General features: G+C 36.5%; 1 protein-coding gene across 5 annotated transcripts in view; it reads right to left on the reverse strand.

The window, feature by feature from the left end:
• Gria2 (glutamate ionotropic receptor AMPA type subunit 2) overlaps positions 1-19,103 on the reverse strand; it is a 114,239-nt gene that overhangs the window by 51,863 nt on the left and 43,273 nt on the right. For all 5 annotated transcript variants that reach the window (XM_021159170.2, XM_029475050.1, XM_021159172.2 and 2 more), the window contains exon 3: positions 4,794-5,033. In XM_021159170.2, coding sequence (XP_021014829.1) covers positions 4,794-5,033 — 240 coding nt within the window. The remainder of the gene's footprint in view (positions 1-4,793; positions 5,034-19,103) is intronic.

Consider the following 19,103-nt stretch of genomic DNA (forward strand, 5'->3'; position numbering starts at 1 on the left):
TCACTTTGTAGACCAGGCTGGCCTCGAACTCAGAAATCCGCCTGCCTCTCAGTCTTCATTCTTAAAAATATTTTACTTGTCCTCAGTTGAGAAAGGGGCCACCCACCCATCTCAAAAATTTTAACCCAGAATTGTTCCTGTCTAAAGGAAACACAGGGACAAAAAATGGAGCAGAGACTGAAGGAAAGGCCATCACCTTGGGATCCATCCCATCCGCTGATACAAAAGCCTGGCACTACTACTGATGCCAAGATGTGCTTGCAGACAGCAGCATCGTATGGCTGTTATCTAAGAGGCTCTGCCAGAACTTGACTAAAACAGATGCAGATAGTCACAGCCAACCACTGGACTGAGCCCAGGGACCCCAATAGAAGAGTTATGGGAAGGACTGAAGGAGCTGAAGGGGATTGCAACCCCATAGGAAACGCAACCATATCAACTAACTGGACCCCTCAGAACTCCCAGGAACTAAACTAGCAACCAAAGAGTATACATGAGTCACTACATGGCTCCCACTTCATATAGCAGAGGACTGCCTTATCTGGCATCAGTGGAAGGGGAGACCCTTGGTCCTGTGAAGGCTTGATGCCTCAGAGAAAAGGAATGCTAGACAGGTGAGGCAGGAGTGAGTGGGTGGTTGAGGAAACACCTTCTTAGAAGCAAAGGGGGCTTGGGGAGACCAGGAAAGGAGAACAACATTCAAAACTTAAATAAAATAATTAATAAAAAACAAAACAATATTTTGTTTGTTGCATAAAAGTTCCACTCACTCACTCATTCTTCCAGGCAGAGTAATATGTGTGCTCACTAACTCATGGCACTGTGCCTAGACTAGATTAGATTATCCTGAATTCTTTATCATCTTTCTCATGGCATTGAGAGGAAAATGTAGTTTTGAAACCTTTAGTTCTATGATGCTAAATGATTTCTTTGACCTGGAATCAAGTTCCTTCTCTTTGGGGATAAGCAGTGTTTGCTCAAAATAAAACTAAAACATAAATATAGAAAGAGGAATTGATTCTGTTTCTACTTACTGTCCAGAGAAATATATCACCTCCCTTCTCTGACATTGAACCAACAAACACATAACACTGGACTCAAACTCAAATATGTTTTACCTTTATCCAATGATCAAAGTCACAGGGACTAATGCCCTTATGGGGTGGTCCATTACTCTCTAGTTAAACATATTTCAAACCTGTATCAACCTACTCCCAATTCAGCAATTGCACAAGGCTTTAAGGAAGGGCACAGAGTCCTCAAGAAGTATCAGGATGCTGCCAAGTGGCTGGATAAAAAGATACCAGAAATTCTGAAATGTCAGCATGCTTTGGAGAAATAGCATCTGGGTTCCTTTCACTGGGATACTGAACATGGTGGAAGATGATTCCAAACAAAGCGAGATGTAACCTCAGAATTTGATAGATTTTGGAAAACAAGGATAAATTGATTTCAGTATTCATTAAGAGCAACATGATGAAATAAAAATTTATCTAAGTCTCTTTCCAGTAGTTTATATATCTGGGGAGAATATTGTTTTGGAGGAGTTTTCAATGCCCAGGACTCATGCTTTTCAAAAGAACATTTATCTGCTGGACATCACAGTGTAACACTGTAAGTTACAGAAATCCATGTAGTACAAGAGGGAGAGAGGAGACCCTATGGAGAATGGATCAAATTGACTCAAACAGGTGCGTGAAGTGGAGGAAATTATGGAATTGCTTTAAAAACCATGATCAACAAGATTGAGTTAGAAGTTGAGGTGGACTGCACATCAATCATGGAGCACTACCAAGAGGAAGAAGTACATAAGAGGGACAGAGAAAGAGGAAAGAAATAGCTCACAGAATGAGTGCATAGATAATTTTAACATTATGCAAAGTCATACAAATGAAGTCATCGATAAGACAAAAGTTGTCAACAATAATCCCATTTCTATAAGCCAATAAATGTTTCCCAAAGGCCAAAGCTGTTTGAGGGTTTTGAGTCTTACAATTCAGCTCTGAAAACAGTTGTTGATGGAAAGGCCTCTGCAACACTCGGCACATTAAAACATCTACAGCTACTTGATATAATCTGAAAAATGTTGTGATAAGGTCGTATTGGTCTTAATATATAATTACTTAATATTACCACACTAATATTCTTTGGCAAACTGATATGCTTGACTTGAACCAATTAGTATAATTTAATAAATGGAGATTATCTCATCCATCCAATTTCATTAAGTATTTTGAAGGTATTAATGAAATCATTGTAAAGTGCCCCAGATTCTCTTTGCAATTACATAGGTCCATCAGTCCTCACTTGCAGGTTCCCAGTTCCTTTTTTTTTTCTGAGTATCTCTCTTCAAGTGTTAGTGTTTCTCTTTCTCTCTTTATGTCAGCTTTTGTTTATTTGAATATTTTTGAGACACTCTTTTAATCAATGTGAATTACAGATAAGGCAAGAGAAAAGATGAGGTACATTCCTCTTTGACCTCATCCATGAGTAAAAAGCTCATCTTCCGACCCTTCAACTTCACAATCATGATTCTGCTTTTAACATCAGATTAAATTTAAGATGTGCAAACATTTAACTCATTCACTTATTCTCACGGTTTACCAAATACCAACCCGGTGTCTAGCATGACCTGTAGTTCTACATGTCCAGTTACAAAGTTACACCCAGTATGAGGAGTGTTTCTAGGCATTGCCTTCTTGCAGGTAACAGTAAAACCAAAAATAACAAAAAGACCTTATCCTAGGTGGCTAAGACATTCCCTGGAATGTAGAAGGAGCTCACTAAATCGCTCCTGAGTGGCAGAATCAATGTCACTATTAATTATGAATTGTCATACACCCTAGAAAGAGGCCTAAGACATTGTTTTGTGAGAGAATGCCAGTAGGAAAGGTGTCTCTCAGGAAATGGTATATTGAAGCAGATACCAAGAGGCTCTACAAATTTTAGCACTCTGCAGACATTCGAGGTGAAAGAGTTTGGCTCATCTCAGAAAGTGAATGAAGGTCAATCAGATTTAGAACTTAGATTTAGTGAATGTGCAAGTCTTAAGAACTCAATAAAGAACTGGGCAATACCCAAGTATCATAAAGTCTGAAAGCCAGGATGAGAATTTTGTTGTTATTCTCATTACAATGCAAAGAAGTCATTTAAGTGTTTCAAGTAAGGAGGGAGGGTTTGATGCTGGCAAAGGAAATACATTTAAAATAATTCTACCTGATTTGTTGAAACTAGATCCCATAGAGATCTGTGTAGCATTACAGAGATGAGATTCTATATATTTGGTAGTACATTGGTTTGTGGAGATTGTTCTGGAAAAAAGCCTCTAAATACGAAAATACATATAGATGGTAGAAGTATCATCACTAGGGTGCAAATGTAAGAAACGGATTAGAGTGACGTGTAGCTTCTAGGAGACTTCTAGAGAGAGCAAGTCCTAAAAAAGTAGGAAAGGCTAAAGCCAATAAATAAAGTTTGTAAATCATTTTATCACATTCAGAGGAAGCTCCATATTAAAGTCACCCTGAACCTTGAAATCTATATTAACTGTATATAACTCTGTTAAGAGTTTTCAAGCATAGTGTGGGTATCAAATCTGTTTTTGCAAAGCCCACAAAGCTGTTGACATGGATTTTTCATTCAGTGTATAGGGTGCTAACTGGCTTTTACATGGAAGAAAGTCAGGCCATGGTTCAGGAGAACAGGGCCAAGGAAAGACACCTAGCTTAAGAAAGCCTGCATCAGGACCATTGTAGCCAAGGAAGTCTAAGTCATCATGGAGAATGGCTCCCTTCCAGTCTGCCCTTCAGCACAACAAGGTGCCGTATCTTGGTCAAAAGGGGATTCTGCTTCATTTAAATTTTTCATTACTCTAGGAAGTGAGGTTCTGAAGGAAGCAATGTGGAGCTTAGCTATTCTTATATACAGTTCTTTATCCTCTTGTTGTTACTTATGTGTAGTCTCCCAAAACACATGAATACCTACACAAAATGGTTCATAGAATATGAGGTATACACAGAATCATTTTTGCTCATTCTGGATCTGATGAATGTTAAAAATCTCAGCTCCTCAACCCCAGAAGAGGCCGGCTAATATTCACCTTAACAATAATACAGAAACAAAAGAAAGATTTCCTCCATCACAAAATTTGTGCATGAACTTCAACAGCAACAACAAAAATTTGTGTAGACTTATATGAAGCAGCATGGATTGGATATCAGCCTGCGTGGACTATCCCACACACAGGTAGATCATGATCCCATGAGCAACCTGTAACTTCTCTGAGGTTCAGAGACCTTATTTTAAAGCAAGTCTAGACTGGGTACTTCCTGCCTGACAAATATTTTACATTGAATAAGATTTCATAACTATAAATTACTACAAAAACTTCTATTTATATGTTTATTCAAATTCCCTTACACCACTTCTCTGATTAGTCACACAGTCATTCTGCAATGGTTGTTGCACACATAACAAGCTGTTTTATGCTATGACTGAACACTAAGCCATTGGATTGTCATAGATTATCCCTATCAACTGTGCTCTCAAATACTGGGTTGTGAAGTATATCCCTCTGGACTCTTGTTTTCTGTTTTATTTTGTTTTGTTTTGTTTTCCTTTATATTTTACAATAGAATGCATTTGTATTTAAAAAGCATCATTAATTTACACAGAAATTTAAACCAAGAAACTTTGGAGCTCATACATTTTCACAGTACTATAGCATCACATATAAACACCAAGGATAAATGCTGGGTTTGACCCTTTAAAAGGGGACACATTCTGTCACCTACCTCTGTCACTGTCATAGAGGTATGCGAACTTGTCCCATTGGTAGTACTCAATCAAGCTAAGGAGTGCTCCTTTGAGGTCAGGTCGCATCTGGATGACAAATGGATGCGTGCCATCTGTTGGGAAGCTCGGTGTGATGAAGGATACATGCAGTGTCCCACAGAATGATGTGATGGTATTTACAGACTTCTTGTCATAAAATCCAAAAATCGCATAGACGCCTCTTGAAAACTGGGAGCAGACTAGAAATTGAAAAGACAGAAATGAAAGTCATTTAATCATCATGTAATTACATGGATTGGCCAGAAATGCAATATCCCTTCATGTAAAGTATAAAATCATTAGCAAATCAAAAGAAATAGTAAATTAATATCAATAATTCATCTAATTTATGGAAATGTATTTACTTAGCATTCAGGTTGATGAATTCAAAAACTATTAAGGATAAAACATAGCAATTAAGGCTACAAGGAAAGGCATAAATTATTCAACGAGCTTCAAATATATTTAAGTATAACTTTTAAAAAACCACATAAGTCATTAGGTATTTTTAATCTTTTATTTTAATTAAAATATAATTAAATTCCTTCCCTCTTCTAGCAACTCCTATGTCCCTCACCCTCATTTCTACTCTAATTTTTGGCCTCTTTATCTTTACTTATCAATGTCACATATATATTAATATGTATATCAATATATAAGTATAAATATATATCAATATATAATACAACCTTTTTGTTTGTTTGTTTGTTTGAGGCTTTTGTTTGTTTTTTACTTTTGTGGTTTGGGTTTTTTTGTTGTTGTTTGTTTGTATCTGTATATTTAATTTCAGGGCTGAACTCTTTTTATAGGGTAACTAAACAGTGGGCTCATCCCTGAGACTGGTTAATCTTCTCTCTCTCTCTCTCTCTCTCTCTCTCTCTCTCTCTCTCTCTCTCTCTCTTAACAGCTATAAGGTGCCTGTAGTTATTTATTTATTTATTTATTTATTTATTTATTTATTTATTTAGTCTATAAGTGGAACCCCACAAGATTTATCCATTTCATTTTAATGTGTCTATTATTACTGTTAGAAATAACTTGTTCTTATCTAGACAATATATTCTCTCAAAACAGCTCATTCTTAAGCAAATCCGATTGCTTAAAAGACATTATGTGAGCTGGGGAGGAGGTGGCTCAGTTGATAAAATGTATACCTCACAAGCAGATAACTGAGTTTGGACCGTAGAACTCATTAAAAAAAAAGACATAGTTTCATGCATTAATAATATTATCAGTAGGGATGTGGAAGCATGAGGATCCCTGGAACTCATGGGTCAACTGGCCTGTCCTAATCAGCAATCCCTAGATTCAGTGAGAAAACATGTATCAAGAATAAAGTAGACTGCTAGCATGAGGAACAACGTCCAAAGCTCCTTTCTGTCTTCTTCATGCACATGTACACCATTAGCAAGGTCACCAGCATGCATGCCTTTAACCAGCACACACATGGATATACATTTTAAAAAGCTTATGCAGTGTTGTTTTGATAATTCTTTATATTACAAGTCCAGTGTGTTCCCATTGCCATTGTTCTAATGTTAACCAAAATACCTGTGAAATGAAAATATAGCTCTTGCTGCCAAACTACTGAGATCTTTCACCAGAGAGGCATCCTGCTTTGTGTTACCCAATCAAGTAGCAATTAAATAAAGTTAGTAAATAAAACTACATCAATTTTCTAAACTTAGCTCTTGATTTTTAACACAAAGCCTAACCTATATGTTCCTCTGCACATAAATAAAATTTTATAAACTATTTTGCAGGACCATTATATTTAATATAATATGATAGTGTTTGAAAGTCACCATTCCTTCCCCAACCCATTGTCCTCTTCAGGTATTTTTATCTCAGTAAATAGCACGTGACTATTCCCTCTGCTTCCGTCAACCTGGAAGTTCTATGCTGAGGCCACTATATTCAAATGTTTAGTCGTTTCCTCTTCATCCCATCCACCCTGTTTCAGTGATAGAAAATACTTAAATTGTGCATATCATGCTAAGTTTTATGTCATCTCATTTCTTTCTCATGATAACTCTTGAGACAGAAGCTATTAATATTTCCAAAATCCTGTGATAGAAAAAAAAAGCCAACTAGTGGAAATAGCTTATCTAAGTCATATTGATAGTCAGTAGGAGAGGCTATATTCAAACGTAGGCAGTCTGGATTCAGGATCTGCATTCAAACCTAGTGTACAGTATTTTTTAAAAACCACAATTAATTGACTAGCAAGCAAGTTGTTACTGCACCTACACTAATGGGCCTTCTATTCAGTTTTCTTCAATGTAATTGGAATGGTCTTTTGAGACATTGATATGACTGTTTCTATTTCTGGGAAGTCAGAGCTATTTGGCCTAGGACTGCACTGCTCTATAGAAACCATCTGTGACAGTCTTCTGGCCACCAACCCAGGTTATTAGATGCTTTTGATGAGTACATAGTATTTCCCAAATGATCCTGGACATACCAGCATCTTAGAAAAGAATTACCTCCATTTGAAGGTAAAACCAACACTACCTTACTTCACTTGTCTCTTTCACAATAGTATATAGATATGCACTTGGCTCATCAAACAACCTTGCTAAAATAGATGTGGATTCTGATGACAATAATAAAAGTAGATGACCAATAAATGATAGCCAACATTTTAAAAATTATGTGATATTAACTGATGGATAGTGATATCAGATATTTCTCTGGGTGGTCATTATTTCTAAGAGATTTTCCTTTAAATGTTTCTTGGTATTCTACTTAGTTCTATCGAATATAAGCCTTCTGGGTTTTTAGAAAACATCTGCATAATAGATTATTGATATTAACTCTTTTATTTTAAGTCTTGTTTGGGATAAGCTGACACTTCAGAGAACCACCAAATAGTTTTTCATACATTTCATGTAACTCTAAAATAAGGTAGTACTATTTTAGTCATGCCCATAGTATTTATTCTCATCTAGGCAAAAAAGTAGCCTTTAATATATTTGATAAATATGTCTATTTATCATTTAGATGAAAAAGATTGTGACAGTTATGCCTTTTAGGCAAACTATTTTGAGTAAGTGATCTCTTATTTTGTGCATGGATACGTGTGTGCTAACTTGCACATCTTATATTTGAATTGGTTACAATATTTGCTAAATCTTAAATTGATGAAATATGACATTTGAAAAGAGTGGATTGCTATAAAATTCTCCCTGGATCTACTTTATTTGATTTCCTATGAAAGGTTGGCATGGCATCCAGACACTATGGGAATATCAAGCAATATGATTATTTTGATGGAGCTTCTTCTCATTAATGGAATATTTTCTGTGTTGGAAAGAGCAACCCCAGACACACCGGGATGCTTGAAAAGGAAGCCACTGTTTGAACACAAAATCTCAGTGAGGAGCCATACCTTTCATTTTCCATTAGTCTGAAGTGTGTTGTCAAGAGACTGCTTTGTTTTGCAACCAGCTGGAAGCACTGCTTTTGTCTCAATAAGCAGAATAAATTGTACAAAATTTCTTTAAAAATTACATCTCTTTAAACCTAGAAACATTTTTTCTAGGTAATTATTTTACAGCAATGACCTTCATCTCTTTACACACCTTGGCCACCCTCAACCCTATCTATCACATATATCTTTCATGACATATAAGGACTTTCTTTTTTTCTAGTGTACCCAGATTTTTGATATTTTTCTCTTAATATCCACAAAATTGCTCAGTCACAGTCCCTACTCCATGTGGTACGAGTGTCACTGGGATCTTTGAGAAAGTGTCTTAGCTGAAGTACTGTTTCTAAGTTCTAAATGACAGCCTGAGAAGGGAAAACTTAATGACAATAACACAAAGTCAAGCACAGCACGACTCTGGGAAAACGACAGGATCAGATTGCAGAAGGTCTTAGACATTTGGGTGTGAGACACCCAAGAGCCTAATAAGTATTTAATACGAAAGCTCTATTTTCACTCTTGTTATGTGATTGTAATGGAAGGCTGTGGTAGAACTGAGTGCAATTCATAGAAGCAAATGAGCAGAGAGTGATGAAGAAAGGACCCGGACAATCTATAACCCGCAAGAACATGCCCACAGTGACCGATTTTCCCCATCTATGTGTTAACTTCCACTCTCTACCATTTTCCTAAAAAAACACCAAAAACTAGAGAGTGTGCATTGCCCACTCAGATTTTAACATTTTGCCCTGGCTTCCAAAGGCTTCTACCCATCTCAGAATGAATTGTCTATCTCTGAGATTCAGCATTATTTTAGCCATTATGGACTTGGCTTAAAGACCAAATGCAAAGTCTTTTCTGAGACAGAAACAAAACTCTTACCTATGAACCAATATGAAGTCAAATGGACAGTTATGTATTTCTAAACTGCAAATAATAAAAAAAAAATCTCATTTCTAAAGTGAAGTAACAGGGAATAAGAAGGAAGGCATAGAACAAAAGAAAACAAACAAAACTAATGACAAAAAATTAAATCTAAGAGGGGCAACACTAAATTCTTTCACTCTGTACGGCATCCAAGATGCATAGTGTTGGGATCAGGTGGTTCTGGCCTTGTGATTGAGAAACTGTAGCACCCTGGAAGCTCACCACGTTTTTCTATAAAGAGTTGAACAGACAGGCAGGTTTATTGGATGCAGCTGAATACGGAGGTAGGGTTATAACAGATAAATAAAGAGGCAGGTTTACAGTATACAGATGTATCAAGTAGTCAGGTTTAGCTAATCTTGGTAGGAGCAGTCTCTGTAAGAGAGCAGTTTTCAGGGTGTAAAAATCTAGGAGGGAAAGTGATGATGGATATTTTCTGTATATACTATTAATATCCACATTTGGATCCTAAGTAAAGCTTTGTCATTTCTTTCTGAGCCTCACCTCAGTAGCAGAATCTTTGCCCATTACCTCTGCATCTGAGACTAGTCTTCACATGACCATACCCATGTCAATAGCACACATTCATTCAAGAATTCATTAACACCAGGCTTCCTCTTTTCAACATATCTTGCCATCTGTTATATCTATAAAACTAGCATCATGTGGATAACATCAAGGCCTGCTTTCTTTTTAAGCAGCAGCCTCTCTTCCTTGAACAGTGGTTATAGCATCCTCTGAGTTGCTTAGGTTTCTTCATATGAAGAAATACTTTCCCCAGTAACCCTGTGTAACCTGAGCACTACAGAGCACTTTTAAGCAGGTGTATCTTTTATAAACTCAGTCCTGGCTTTAAAGTGGTTGTATTTATTCTTAAGCTATTCTTAAGGTATCTTTTCTTCTTCCCTCTTGAAAGTCATTAGCTTACTTTTTAATGGTACCAATCTTGTTAACAAGTACATCTTGCTTGGCCTCAAGTTGACTGTCAAAATGGTGCTTTTCCAAAACTTTCCGGAACTACTCCTTGTTTTCAATTCTCACTTTAAACTTGTCTAAAAAATGTTCTTACTAACAATGCCACAGCCAAGATACTGAACTGTCTTAAATATTCCTTCACTAGCTTAAAATCTACTACCCATGAGGTCTCAGGTAACTGATAGCAGGTGGAGATATTCATCACTGTAGCGGTAGTCCTGTTCTTCAGTTGGATCCATTAATTAAGATGCTAGCAGACAATGAGCTAGAAGAATAGATGAGACTTCCAGGTCTTCGCAAGTGATCTAGCAAATGCAGGAGAGAGAGAGGAAAGATATATCTTACCATGTTTTGGAAGGAGACAAGCTAACCAAGCCATGTGAGATCTTGGACAGCGTGGCCAGGTAACTGAGCAACTAGGGCAAGTTGAGAAGTGATGAGCTAAGAGTATTGGGAAGTGCATGTTAGCTGTGGTAGATTGAAAGTGACCAGCCCTTGAGCCAATAAGGCAGGTTGAAACTGATCAGTGTGTATATCTGTGTTTTTCATTTGCGGATCCAGTATTCTCTGGGCAGGGGCTGGTAGTGCGACCTATTCCTGAAACATTAAGGTGGGCTACCAAAAGTTCCATGCAATACATCACCATAACAAAACACAAATAGCCTTTATTCCTATTCCCATTAAAGTATTTCTTTCTGTTTGCATCTTTATGAGTTCATTCTTAGCTGTCCATATTCTTGACTTCTGAGCTCACACCAGAATCAGTCAGTCAATTCTACTTTAGGCTTTGACTAGTACTAATCTCCATACATTTTCAAATCCTTCTCATATGCCTATCTCCAAAATTTCAGAACTACATTTTAGGTTTATTGAAAGCAATGACCCCACTTTTAGCACGAGCTTTCTGTATTACTTGGAATTAGTAATAAAGCTTTTCATCACTGTGGAAACATATGACACAGTCAATGTAATGGAAAAAAAAAGAACTTCTTATAGCTTTCAGTCTTTGAGGCTTTATCCATAATCCTCTACTCTTTTCATTCTGGGCACTTAGTTATGCATAGGATCATGGCTATACAAATATGTGACAGAAGAGTCTGGCCTTGTAGCAGAGAGGAAGCAAAGAGATACAAACTGGCAGCCAACCTCCATTGCCATACCCTGAATGAGCACCTTAGTTAAGTGACACCACAGCATCTGGATTCCTAGCACTTCTCCAAATAATTCTGCTAGAAGGGGATCGAATATTCAAATTATAAACCTGTAAGAACATTTCATACTGAAATTGTAACCAGCATGATAGGTGTAGAAACCTATTGACACATTAAACTCTAAAACTGAGGTATTTTGAATCAATTTAAAATGTGATTATTTATTTCATTTTCATCTCTATTTTATTCCTCGAGGATGCTTTCAAAAGGTAAAGCTACCTCCCTGCATCATGTCTTCTAAAGGAAGAAGGCTTAGAAGTCCTAGAGTATTCAAAACAGTGTGTTATTAATTCTGAGAAAAATGCAAATGGAACTTTCTAAAATGAGATTAAAAAAAAGTCAGAATTCTGTTTAGTTGTTTATATAGACAGAGGACATTTTCAGCTCCAGCTTCGTGGTCTGGACAGTTACACTTTTACACAGTGTTGTAAGTTTTTGAATGAATAGCCTGATTAACATAAGGAGGTCATGTATGACTTGAGGCTTAAAAATGATTGCAAAGGAGTTATTGAAGATATTCTTGTTGAGTTCTACTTGAGTTAAATATTTAATAACAACTTTGAAAAACTCAGCAAAGTCAAGTCCTTTCATAAGACGTTTTAGGTCACACTACAGAAGTCATAATCTCCTGGGTGTACATAACTTGCTGATCATTTCACTTTTTATTACAAGCACAGAAGATCTAGGCTGGCAACACTGCTGATGGGGCATCCGACACTCCTTCCCTCTTGGGTCATTCTGCTCATTGGTGCTGCTAATGTGGCATTCACGATACAGTCTGGGAGACTTCACACAGTTATTTACTGCAAGGGGAAAAGAGCTGAGTATGATTTAGTTTTGTTTCCTATTTTTACATCTCTATGTTAATATTTACTCTAATAAAATGGTATGAGCTGCTTCATAAGCAGGGAGCCCAATTTGCAGCTTGTAGTCTGGTGATCTTCCTCCTCCTTTCAGTTTATGCTGTTTACTGCAGGTCTTCCTAAACCACACTACCTGAAAGGCATTCTCTGACAATTTGTCTCCTAATTTGTCCTTACACTTGACTTTTAGGGTTTTTCATCCTTATTACCAAGATCCAATTCAAATTTTCATGTAAACCTTCCTAAATCTCTATCACCCCAGTTATCTCTTTGTTTATCCCTCTTCACATACCCAGAAAATGCACAATATTAAATACAATATACACTATTAATGCTTTCAAAGGTCCATGTTTATATTGTAGTTTCTTTTTTCTCAAACAAGTGGTAGTTAAAATTATTTCAACAAATCAGGAGAGTAAACTTTATAGAATTAAAAAATAAAAAGAAATTTATGAAACCATTGTTTTACAGTGTCTAAGATACATAATTTATCCTTAAAAGCTTAAAGACATAGAGACATTATTCAGTATCCAAGGATGTATTAGCAATGACTGTAGGCACAGAAGCTGAAAATTCTAATTATTGGAGCAATTTGTATTTTAATATGAATTTGAACTTGGAGAGACAAGTTACTCAGCTCTGTCTCAGCCTGAGGATAGCACTATTACCCATATCAACATAAGTTATAAAGGCATAACAACACACACACATACATTCTCTGCAGTGTCAGCAGCTACATAACCACATGAAAGCGTCTGGTTTCCACCGTACTTTCCACGTTTTAACTAATGCTAATCTTAGCTAACTATCAATTATGCACCAAAAGTTTGTTATATATTTCTTTAGTTTGAATTTATCACTTCCACAAGACAGTGTTCATGAGCTGAAAATCGAACTCATTTTCTTAAGCCAAAAGATGTAAGGATATTCTCATCTTTGGTCCCAAGAATACAAGTGTTCAGCAAGTACTATCCATTTGACCTCTCCAATCTGTATTCCTCAGCTCTGCTGACAGTGCCTAATAGAGTCTCTTAAGCACTTATTGACTAAATTCCTGCAATAACTTCTCAAACAGCATCCTCTGTAATACATCTCTTTGCTATCGCAGCAGAAATCACCCTCTTGCTCAAAAGCTGTCTATGTGGTCCAGCTGCTGAGTAAAGAACAGAGTTGCTCTAGTTTATCAGTTCTTTGTGATCTGAGTCACACGTGGTTATCATTTGTGATTCTAAAAGCAATTGCATGGCTGTGTGGTAACCAGAGTTATTGCTTCTCGGCTTTCTCCTTACAGTGATCCAACTGAGGAGTGAATCAAGATCCCTTTCTGTGTACAAGCCTAACAAGAGCACAGCACACAGCAAGCATGCAATAAATGTATGGCACTTAGTAAGATGGCAGTTCTTCCATGAAGAGAATCCTGTTTATGATCAAGTGAATGCCACCTTCCCTGGCTGTATCTGTCCTCTTGTCATTCTCTCTTCACCCCATCTTCAGCCTGAGTTGCAGTACCTTTGTCAGGGTGTCTTGCCAATTTCCAAACTTCTTAAACAAAGGGCTCAGTATAACAATAGAACCAAAGTGGGGAATTAGAAGCCAAAACCAACTTTCCCTGACCATCTGGTAGGAAAACTGCTGATCCTGAACCTCAGTTCCTAATTTAGTAACTTGGGATGTCTATCTTGTCTATCTACTTCACCGGGATGCTTTAGTGTTTGTGTTATTAAAACCATAGAACATAATCAGTAAATATTAATGATTAGGCAAGTGTGCTTTTAGCAATAAATCAAATGTTCATAGTTTTTGTTTCTTCTTCAATAGCCAAATCAGGAATCTTATAGTATTTATTACTTAATGAATATTTGATCAGAGCCAAATAGTTAATAAAATAAACTGCAGGATCTTATAGTCAAGCTTTGTTTTTGTTGGTGCTCAAACTTTTTGGAAAGCAACACTTCACTCTTGAATTGCTACTTTCAGGATCTCTGGCTTTCTCTTAAAATCCTCATGAAACATGGTCAGTTTTTATTGAAGCAGAAAAGTAAAACAAAACAAAAACAAACAAAACAAAAAACCACTCGGAAATACATGTAGTATGGAATGGAGTTACTATTTCCCAATTTGTTTTGTACAGCAGAATGTTACACTCTGAATGAAGAGGTTAAAGCATGACAAGTTTTACAATGAAGGAAAGACACCTCCATGAAAGAAGGTGCCCCTCTCTCTGCATTATCTGTGCATCAAGCCTTGAAACTTGTATTAAATGACATTTATCCCGTTAGCATATAATAGTAGTATGTTGTACATACAATTTTAAAAATTTATGTAAAAATTTTGGGAGAATTTTAGGAACTGAACCATGGTTCCATTATTTGTGGAAATTGTTGGTCAGTACAGTTTTCTATGTTATTGATGAAATGAAGTGAACTTGAAACATCCCTTTTCTTTTCTTTCCTTTTCTTTTCTTTTTTAAATTAGATATTTTCTTTATTTACATTTCAAATGCTATCCCCTTTCTTAGTTTCCCCTCTGATAATCCCCTATTCCTCCCCACCTCCTCCTGCTCACCAATACACTCACTCCTGCTTCCTGGCCCTGGCATTCCCCTATACTGGGGCATAGAACCTTCACAGGACCAAGGGCCTCTCCTCCCATTGATGACCTACTAGGCCATCCTCTTCTACATATGCAGCTAGAGCCATGAGTCCGACCATGTGTTTTCTTTGATTGGTTGTTTAGTCCCAGGGAGCTCTGGGAGTACTGGTTAGTTCTTGTTTTTCTTCCTATGTGGGTGCAAACCCCTTCAGCTCTTTGGGTATTTTCTCTAGCTCCTTCATTGGGGGCCTTGTGTTCCATCCAATAGATGACTGTGAGCATCCACTTCTGTATTTGCCAGGCACTGGCAGAGCCTCTCAGGAAACAGCTATATCAGGTTCCAGTCAGCAAGCTCTTGTTGGAATTCACAACAGTGTCTTCATTTGGTGTTTGTTTATGAAATGGATCCCCAAGTGGGGAAGTCTCTGGATGGTCATTCCTTCAGTCTCTGCTCTGAACTTTGTCTCTGTACTTCCTTCCATGGGTATTTTGTTCCCATTTCTAAGAAGGATCAAAGTATCCACACTTTTGTCTCCCTTCTTCCTGAGTGTCATGTGTTTTGCAAATTGTATCTTGGGTACTATGAGTTTCTGGGTTAATATCACTTATCCCTGAGAACATATGTGTTCTTTTGTGACTGGGTTACCTCACTTTGGATGATATCCTCCAGATCCATCGATTTGTCTAAGACTTTCATAGATTCATTGTTTTTGATAGCTGCATGGTACTCCATTGTGTAAATGTACCACATTTTCTGTATCCATTCTTCTGTTGAGTAACATCTGGGTTCTTTCTAGCTTCTGGCTATTATAAATAAGGCTGTAATGAATAGAACTTTTTAAAGTTTACATAGCTACTGGAGGACTTTTTTCTTTACCATCTGTGGATTAAAGGGCACCCACTCATGAAATGGTGGTTTAACACCTACACAAATCTCTCCAAAATGCCTGTGATCACTGCATAGCTAGTGAACAAAATACTAAATGGCTCTGAGACCATGTGTGGCATAATAAGTACCCCCGAGTGACAGTCTCTATAAATTGCCTCACTAATGTTTAACCTATAGCCATGACACCCATCTATATAGTGACAAATTGTCTCTCCTTTGCATACATTTTTCACAGGAATAGTTAATGTGCTGCAACATTATCTCTCAGCTGTAGAAGGCTGTGAAGTAGTGAGAATGCATTTTTCTTTCTCTCTAGCAAATATCTGTCCTTCCTGACTTTCATGCTAAGTAGTCTGAGTGAGGTTAAATGTCCTGGGTTTATTGCTGTGGCCTTTATTATGTGCCACTTTAAAAATCTATAACATTTATTTTTGCATCATCCTTCATCTAACATGGCAGGCAATAATGGGATCAGCAGTAATGGGCAATAACTCTAATGTAAATTTTAATGATGGGACCTGGACATGGAAGTGAAGGGGAATTACTTTCGTTTACAGAAGATGCTTTTTCACAACAGATGGTTGTATTCTTCTTCTTGGCCATGGATTTCCTTGTCACACACACTGGTTTTGACCTCTGAAGTCTTGCCAGCCTCAGGCTCTAGATGAGGTCTAGATCTCTGTGTGTTGGTGTAGTATGAGTGTTACATATAGTGTGCCAGGTTAAGTGATTGCCCATAGGCTTGGCTTTGCATCTCACCAAGCCAAGAGCCAGTGGTGTGTTCCTGGCAAGTGGCAGAATTAAAAGGGCTCAATGTTCTCAAACGCCCCAACTCGCTTAGATATGATTATAAAAGGCCAAACGTGCAACAGATACATTCTAGAAAATGTCAAGTGAGTCATGAGCTTTCTATATCATATATTTTTCACATAAAACCCATGTGACTTATAATCTACTTGAAGGGACTTAGTCTACCATTCTCCGTATGTTTAATTAGTCTTACATTCATCATTTCCTTTAAATTTCTTCACTGCCCTCTTCTGGTTTCTCCTAAATCATTGTATTCTAAATGTCCGTTTTGGCCTTGAAACTCTACACACTTACTAGATTAATCCATCCACACTTTGCACTATTATAAAGTTGTTGAAAGTTTCTTAAATGTGCTGCTTAGGAAATCTGTGGATTGTCCAAACACAAAGGGAACCCTAGAGATGTTGCTGAAACCCTCATCATCTAGAACAAGTTTTTGGTTGATTTATTTATAATTTTTTTCATTTATAATGTGTTTTAAACAAATCCAGCTCTTATTTCCTCCCTTCCACTTCTTGTATTCCCTATCACCGCCACCACCATTCTTCCCAACTTAATATAAGTTTTTGTTGTTGGTGGTGGTTTTTTTTTGTTTTGTTTTATTTTTATTTTCTCTTTTTAAAGCTGGCCACTTCACTTAGTCCGGCCTCCATGCATGGGTGTAGAACCAATTGCTGGAACACAGATGGCTTTTGAGAAATAAATTTTTATTTTGTATGCATTTTGTATTTCTTAAAAGAAACATATTTTAAAAGCATGCCATCAATGTGTTATTGAGGCAATAAAAGTTGAGTGAGAATTTGAATAACTATCTGACATACTTGATCAATGAACGTAATTAAATCCTTTTATACAGCCCATAATTCTTCCTTTCCAATAGTAGATTGGTTTTTAAAAGCTCATATTTTATTGATGATTGCTCAATTCACTACCACATGGCCCAAAGTGTATGGATATATGGAAGATAATATAATAAAGGTCACATAATATCAATATTTAGTCATTATTGATATGACTCCATAATTATTCATACCCTATTTTCACAATACTACTGTAGATAATACAAGAAAAGAAAAAATAATTATCTAGACAATATTTCTCCATTATTAAAGTGGATCAAAGCTATTTAAAGGGTTGGAATAAAGAGAATAGTCAAAGAATTAAGAAAAGGAAATAAAAATCTCTGTCAGTATGGCAAATAGCTATTTCTATGGAAGATAAGGCTCAAGAAGCTAAAACTGAGCAGATGCAAGCTAATTGCAAGGGGAAATATTAATAATATATTTTGACTCATATATCTCAAGTTATTTCAGTTTCATGTGATCACTGAACAAAGGCACACGTGAAGTCAGTTAAAGCCATTATTTCAGATATCTAAATGAAAGTGTGTCTGGTTCTAAAGAAATTGTATAATTCTAGATATAAATCACAGAGTAAATTGTAAAGTTGGCAATTTAAGAGTGTCCAAATTGAATGCAACTGGTGAGAGTTGGAGGCAGGAACAAAAGTTCACACTGAAACCCTTTACTTTAGTTTCCTGTCTCCTTCAAGCTGTGCAATAGCTGCCAAGCCCACAAAGAAAATATAAAAATAAACAGCTCTGACATAGGTAGGGAATCTAATAAATCCTCAAAGAATGAAAAATAATGTGTCTGGTTTTAATTTTTTTAAGAGCAAAATTATGGTGTAGTCCATATTTCAGTGAGAATGACAACAGATCTTTAATCAACAAGAACAAAATAAAGTAAATCCTAATGGCCAAGCTAGAGGTGAAAAGCTGTGTCATTTGGACCAATATATGAAGTAAGTGCTAGTCTATCCCTAGGAAATTATTTTCTGGAAATATTTTAAAATGAAAAAGAAAATAGCAAAAATGAAGTCCCATGAGTGTTGATGAAGTAGGATGTCAAACACAAGAGCAATATTAATGAGGATGAAGTATTGATAATTTGAAAACTATTAATCAAATACATCTTATACTTTAGAAATTCTTAATCATAAAATAATTATCAATTTTAAAGGAATTTTCCAAGTTATTTAAGAACTTATATAGTATTTTCAGAGAATGAACTTTCTCTTATGATACGCATTGGTGAAATGGTATGAATTATATATATATATATCAGAATATATTCTTTAACTTCACAAAATAAAAATGCTTTGGAAACTGGCATACTAAATCTAATGTCTGCATAACCATTATTCTAAAAAGTAATGACAACACTTAATCTTTGTCCTGGAACCTGTTGAAGGGTTTATCTATAATAATTTAGTACTTCTTGCAATCAACACTTAAAATGTTGAATAACCTTCCCAAGTTAACATGGTAAATGTTAATGATGGTAGAAGTTAATATCAACATTCTGAAACTATCTCAATAATGTCACATAAAAACATCGGGAAAACATTTCGATAGATTGGCAAAATGAATTCTGGTTTGGAGCTGAGACGAAAGGACGGACCATCTAAAGACTGCCATATCCAGGGATCCATCCCATAATCAGCCTCCAAACACTGACACCATTGCATACACTAGCAAGATTTTGTTGAAAGGACCCAGATATAGCTGTCTC

This window comes from Mus caroli, chromosome 3 (assembly GCF_900094665.2).
Source record: "Mus caroli chromosome 3, CAROLI_EIJ_v1.1, whole genome shotgun sequence".
Lineage (NCBI taxonomy): Eukaryota > Metazoa > Chordata > Mammalia > Rodentia > Muridae > Mus > Mus caroli.